General features: G+C 40.7%; 1 protein-coding gene across 2 annotated transcripts in view; it reads right to left on the bottom strand.

Annotated features, from left to right (window-relative positions):
• Positions 1–108: 108 nt before the first annotated feature.
• The window catches only part of MYLK (myosin light chain kinase), a 182,890-nt gene continuing 176,998 nt past the window's right edge, over positions 109–6,000 (bottom strand). For both annotated transcript variants that reach the window (XM_054575200.1, XM_054575201.1), the window contains 3 exons: positions 5,598–5,727; positions 4,019–4,150; positions 109–2,144 (listed from right to left, as the gene is read on the bottom strand). In XM_054575200.1, the coding sequence (XP_054431175.1) occupies positions 1,894–2,144; positions 4,019–4,150; positions 5,598–5,727 (513 nt within the window). In that variant the 3' untranslated portion in view covers positions 109–1,893. The remainder of the gene's footprint in view (positions 2,145–4,018; positions 4,151–5,597; positions 5,728–6,000) is intronic.

The following is a 6,000-nucleotide window of genomic DNA, read 5'->3' as shown; positions in this document are numbered from 1 at the left end:
CCATTTAAGCAGCACAACATTTGTTTTCAGTTCGCAAGGTCTATCTGGGTAGTCTACAACTGGGGGCATGGGAAGAAAAAGAAAGCTGCAAAGAGTGAACAAAACGCATGCACTGTGGTATCCTTTATTTAAAAATTGTGAGCTAATTACAGTTGTAGTGTTCTCATTTACCATTCTGATGGCATAGTAAACTGGGAGAACATTAACACAACTCCAAGAAGGCATCAAAAACCTGTAAACAAACGTACACACCACACATGCGTACACACAAACAACATACACACACATAGATTATAGTCTAAACACAAAAGTGATGAAGAAAAGCTCTGAATGCTCTAAATCAAATTAAAAACTCTTTGTATAATAAACTGTGGCAATACTGTGGCTATTATGAAAAATATTGTAACTGTTTAAAAAGAAAAAAAAAGCAAACAAAACCAAAATCCTGGCAATTTGAAACTAGTAGCAAAAAGCAGATAAGATAGAATGGAAGATAACATAAGACTAAGTAATATCAAAATTCTAATGTTGATACCGTGTAGGATTGCACTGAAGTAATTTAAAATTGGTTCTTGAGGAACTATTAAAAAGTCCCTTGAAATATTAAATCACTGCACTTTATAAACAGTGGAAAAGAATAAAGTATTTGGAATGTTACACACACACGCAGAGGAAATGTATTAGGCATATCAGTTTATGGTCTGTGTTTAAGACCCTCATAAAGTTTTATAAAGAAAAATTTAAGTGCCAATGTAGTGAAAGAAAGTTAAAAATTCCTAAAGATGCAATTCTGAGTGCATTTGTCAGGTCTAAGACTATATTTCAAGGCTGGGGGCAAGGGATGATTGACGCACATTCAAGGAAAAAACCATCAGGAACCCACAAGGTAGGCAGAGTTCTCTGGAGAGGGTTCAGAATGAAGGTATGTTAAACTCAGACTACCCTGAAGGAGAATCCAAAGTATGTAAAGTTCTACAGCTCTTCATTAGTTGAAATCTGTTTCATAGTGCCCAATAAATAACTAAGACTAACATTTCAGCAAACTGGTTTTTCATACAAACACAAAAATCTTTACTATACATGCAGAGCTGATATTCTATAACAGCACAAATAAGAATCCTGGTTTCAGAAGAAAAGCAAATGGCAAGGATTTTTTCCCCCTATGGTTTCTTGTAAAAATGTCTGAAGCTGCTAGACATCTGAAAGAGGGGTAAGTTTAGATTTCCTACTGGTTTGGAAAGAAAGGAGGTTTCATCTTAAAGCCAACCATCCATGAGCAGGGAACCTTCCTTCAGAATCTAAGTGTAATGTCCTTAGTGCTTAAACTCATGCCAAGTTCAGATCCAGAAAAACTGGCACGTAGAACAGGGGGAAGGAAGAGCTGAATGTCTACAGTATACTTTGGAATAAAATGTGCCTTGTAAGTTAAAACAGTTCCACGGCTTTCAGAGTGAAATGCTTCAGTCTGGAGGAGACCCAGGCCTCTGAAGTCAGGAGCTGGGAGAGGGACCTCCATCTGCAGGGGCCTCTGGGCTGAGCTGTGGCTGCAGGGCCTAATTTTTCATGAGTGCTTTCGGTTGGGGAATTTGTGACTTTGCCCAGAAAAATATTTATTTTGGTCGCTTTCTCTCTAAAATCAACTGGTTGGGCAAGTTGCTGTGATATACCAAAATGAAATTTAGCTGTAGTAGTATCTTAAGGTGCCAGGTAATTGATATTAATGCCCCTCAATAATGCTGCTAGGTATGTACTGCTGTTGCTGAAGAACCGACCCCCAAATGACCTAACTAGGTACTCTATTACACTAGGTGCTTTTACTGTCTTGGGTTTTTTGAGCTTTAGAGAAATAGTCTTTGTAATATGACTTAGAAACTGCTTCTCTCTGGCTTTGTTTCACTCTTCCTCTTCTTCCTCTTCCCCTTCCCCTTCTCCTTCCTCCATGGTTTCCACAATGAGTTCCGCAGTGCAGGTGGCTTCTCCAAGACTGTTGACAGCCTTGCAGGTGTACTTGGCATCGTCATCCCCACACACATCGCTAATGATTAAAGAACAGTTCCCATCCTCATCGTAGTCTATCTGGAAGTGGCGGGACTCCCTGATGGACTGGTCGTCTTTGAACCAGACAACCTCAGGGTCTGGGTATCCTGCATCACAGGAGGGAACACAAGTAGCAGAAACTATCATTCAGAATTTCTTATCAATGCATTTAAGGAATTCCCAAGCTACCTCTATTAATTAATGCAGTAAAGGAAAAAAACTATGATATGGCCTTTTCGAAGCTGTTTTGATATTTACGTTTGCATAGGGCATGCACTGTAAATACTAATATCTGAAACTCCACATGAGGCATTTTGCAGTCATCCCATTTCCCACCCATGCGGGGTTGCCCCACTTCCCACCCTAGAACAGACACAGAAGACTGCCTGAAACACTGCCACACAGTCAGCTACATGCCTAGAGCCAAATATATTCTGGGATGAAATGGAACTTTTTCATCTTGTATAAAAGTTGAACTTAAATAAATTTAAATAGAAAGTAAGATTCAGAACAAATAGGCACAAGGGATCTTTTAGGGGGTGATGGAAATGTGCCAAAATTGGATTGTGGTGATGATTGCACATTTCTGTAAATTTACTAAAAATAATTGAATTGCACACTTAAAATGGGTGAACTATATGGTGTGTAAATTATAATTCAAAGTTGATAACAGATCTATAAAACATAAGTTAGAGGAGCTGGTAATATTGCTAAGAAGAAGTAAACAGTATTTGTTTTAGTCTGATCCAAAGCAAAGATATAATCTGCCTATAAATAACTGGAAATTGACCACATTAATGAGCATCATTTTATGAATTAATCATGTTTCTGCAAACTTCAGTGTTAAAAAATACATATATATATATATATAATATGCCTTTGAAATATATAATAATTCTAACTAACTAGTTTTTAAATTTTGGAAAAATATTTTTAAGGAAAAAATATTGTAGCCCCAACCAGAATAAAAATTACATTTAAGAACTTAAGAATTTTAACATTCTTTTCAGGTAGAATTTTTTTTCAATCAAAACAGCATCCATATGCTTTAATTTCTCAGTGATCCAGTTGAAGTTATGCAAATACCAAATGAATAATGCCAAAGAGCAAAATACAAAGATAACAGTCATTATGTTATAATAATTTTTTTAAATAGAAAAAGGGGAAAGGATAGGACTTTAGAAAATCCAAAGACGATGAGTATGGTACGAGTTACAAGCAATGGCTGGAAGGCTTTGGGCAGAAGACCCGATCTGAGCACTTCCACACTAACAAAGGCAGTGCACCACATTTAAAAAACTGAATGAAAAGAGAGGAAGATTATAGTGCGCAAGACATTTGCAAGGCATTTTGATAATATAATGACACAGGTGAAAAAATGTTTTTTTCATTCCTAACTTTGGGTTACTTTACTCAAAAGGCATTAGCTAGACATATTACTGGACAATCTTACGAAGTGGGAGGATGATTTGTTCTGACTGTCCTGTGCTATGCAGTCTTGGGAAAGTTGTTTAATGAACATCTGTACTTTATATTGTTAGACTGAGATGGGAGATAACCGTCCACTCTGGTTGGCACATGACAGTCACAGACTCGAAGCCTGTCTTACTATGCTCTGGGCCATCATCCTTGTGAGAGCCTCTCATGGGCACAGGCTCCCTAAGAACTTAAAACTTCATTTCATTAAGGACGTTCCATAGCCAAATACTATTGTCCATGACAAATCACTTTTAATTTGGGTCTAGTGGCTGATGTAAGTAAGTGAAACATCAAATGCGCCCCTAGGCATGTCATTCAATGGCACTAACCTTCAGAAGGAGGAGTGGGGACATTGGGTCAACTCCTTCTGACACTGTTTCCCATGACCCATAGCCTGGCTGTTCCTAATTGCTCCCAGAACTGACACCTTGCTCAGGACACACAGTTGGGGCCCACCAGCCAGCCAAACCCCTTTTGTAATGAAAGAGCAGCTTCAACTTACCTTCAATCTTGCAGTCAAATCTAGCAGCACTTCCCTCCACAACTTCTAAATCACGAATGGTCTTAGAGAAGTAGGGTTTTACATGGGGCTTTTCCTCAGCAACAGCCTCCAGGAACGCTTGGGAGACATCCCCTAGAAGACAGGGGAGATGTGGTCATCTGCATTCCATGTTCTTTCCTTTTCCCTAGTTTAAAAAAGCTGCCTTAAAATATATTTTTTTTAAGTAGCTCTAATTTAGCAAATAATGCATCTTAGAAGACTAAATCATCAGCACACCTTTCTCCTGGGGATAGGCTGGTCCGCTGCCAGATGGTTTTGGCTAAAGAGAAAACTATGACCAAACTGGGGAAATGTTTGAACTCCCCACTTCCCTTACGCTGACACATTGAAAAAAGAAATAATCTTCAAAAAGGATTTTTGGCTGTATTTCATGCTGTTTCAGGATTCAGTTGAGAGTATCTAAGAAGGACAGAACCACACCAGCCTTCCTGATCTCTGCACCTCTTTGCCCTCCCCCTGTAGTGCAAGGCTCTTCCCTGCTCCTTAGCAGGGAGGAGCCAGGTCCTAGAGGCATCTTTGACTTGCCAGTCGTTGGAGTCTCCTTGCTTACACTGCTTTCACAGTGTTGGACAGCCAACCAGGATTTGGGATTCGTCCAGGGAAAAGCCGGAACTTGGAGGGGCTCCTATACCCTCCCCCTCCCTTCAGGCTATTTGTGGGTCTTCCTGGAGTGGCAGGAGTGGATCAGGAGGGACAAGACTCAGGAGCTGCAGACTCTGTCCCTGCTGCATCTGAGCGCATGGCCTCACCAATGACACTGCCTTTGTACACAAAAGGGATCCTGATGCAGCTCCTCACCTTTGGATGGCAGGCAGCAGGGGGTGCAGGGCTGGAGCAGGTGTCTCTGGCCAAACAAGTCACCTCAAAAAGATAAGGGCCAGGCCCTGCGTGCAGCTGATGCAGGAAGAGGCAGAGGCATTTACCGAGGAGAGGGACAGGGCAGCATCTCAAAGCCAGTGGGGAAGTAATTAACCCTCCTGGTCTCCAGAAGACGCGCCTCTAATCACAGTCCACCCAGTTCAAATGACATGTTTCACCATCATAAAAAATGCCAAATGAATATGGACTATATGAGTTAATTTTTATTTAAAAGGAAAACACAAAGACTAAAAAACAGGATTCTTTTAAAAAGTACACTAGTATATATGATTTAAGTTTTACGGTTGCCTATCAATACATAAGCATAACTTATGTAATGAGGAAAAAGGAAACTTTTAATAAAGCCTTTGCTAATTCTCATGTAAAATATAGGGAAAAGAATAGCGGAGGTCATCTAGTTCTATTAGACAAATAATTACTTTCCCTCTGAAAATAGTTAAACCTAAGTTAAAACGATTAAAGACTAATTACCAGACTTATCGTCAGAGCAACCTAAAAGTCATTCTGAATTTAATCCTTGTATATTGTATTATCAAAAAACAGCCCCCCCCCAAATAAAACCCCTCTTCAAAATGCCCCTCCTGCCCCAGCCCTTCCTTTCTCACCAACTGGTTGGAGAAATCTTCCTGGAGTGTCTTACCTTCAGATTCTAGTTTTTCTGCATTGAGAGGGCTGGTTGGTGACCCTGTCGAGGACTTCCTGCCACTGAGCCCTGAGATCATTGCCATAGAGGAGAGTCTTCCAATGGCTCTCACAGCATTACCTGTTTTCTGGAAAATAGACACTGGGATTGGACTCAGGTGGTGTCCCTGGTTCCCGCTGGGCAGTGGGGCGCAGGGAGAAGAGCCCAGCCCAGGAGAAGCAGCTGTCCGTGGAACGAGGCCTCCCAAGTACCGACGTTCTGCCAGAGAAGCGAGCCCAACCTTGCTCTGCTCAGCACTATCAGTGTGTCAGAAGATGTTCGGAGAATGGAATGGGGCCTGGAACCGATGTGTGCGTTAATGTGACTAAACAAGGTCAACATGAGACAAAAACCCTTTTCA

This window comes from Pteronotus mesoamericanus, unplaced genomic scaffold (genome assembly GCF_021234165.1).
Source record: "Pteronotus mesoamericanus isolate MK-2021 breed Mesoamerican mustached bat unplaced genomic scaffold, CSHL_Meso_final contig_27, whole genome shotgun sequence".
Classification (NCBI taxonomy): Eukaryota; Metazoa; Chordata; class Mammalia; order Chiroptera; family Mormoopidae; genus Pteronotus; species Pteronotus mesoamericanus.
The sequence above is the reverse complement of the archived record's forward strand: the minus strand, read 5'-3'. Positions and strand labels throughout refer to the sequence as shown.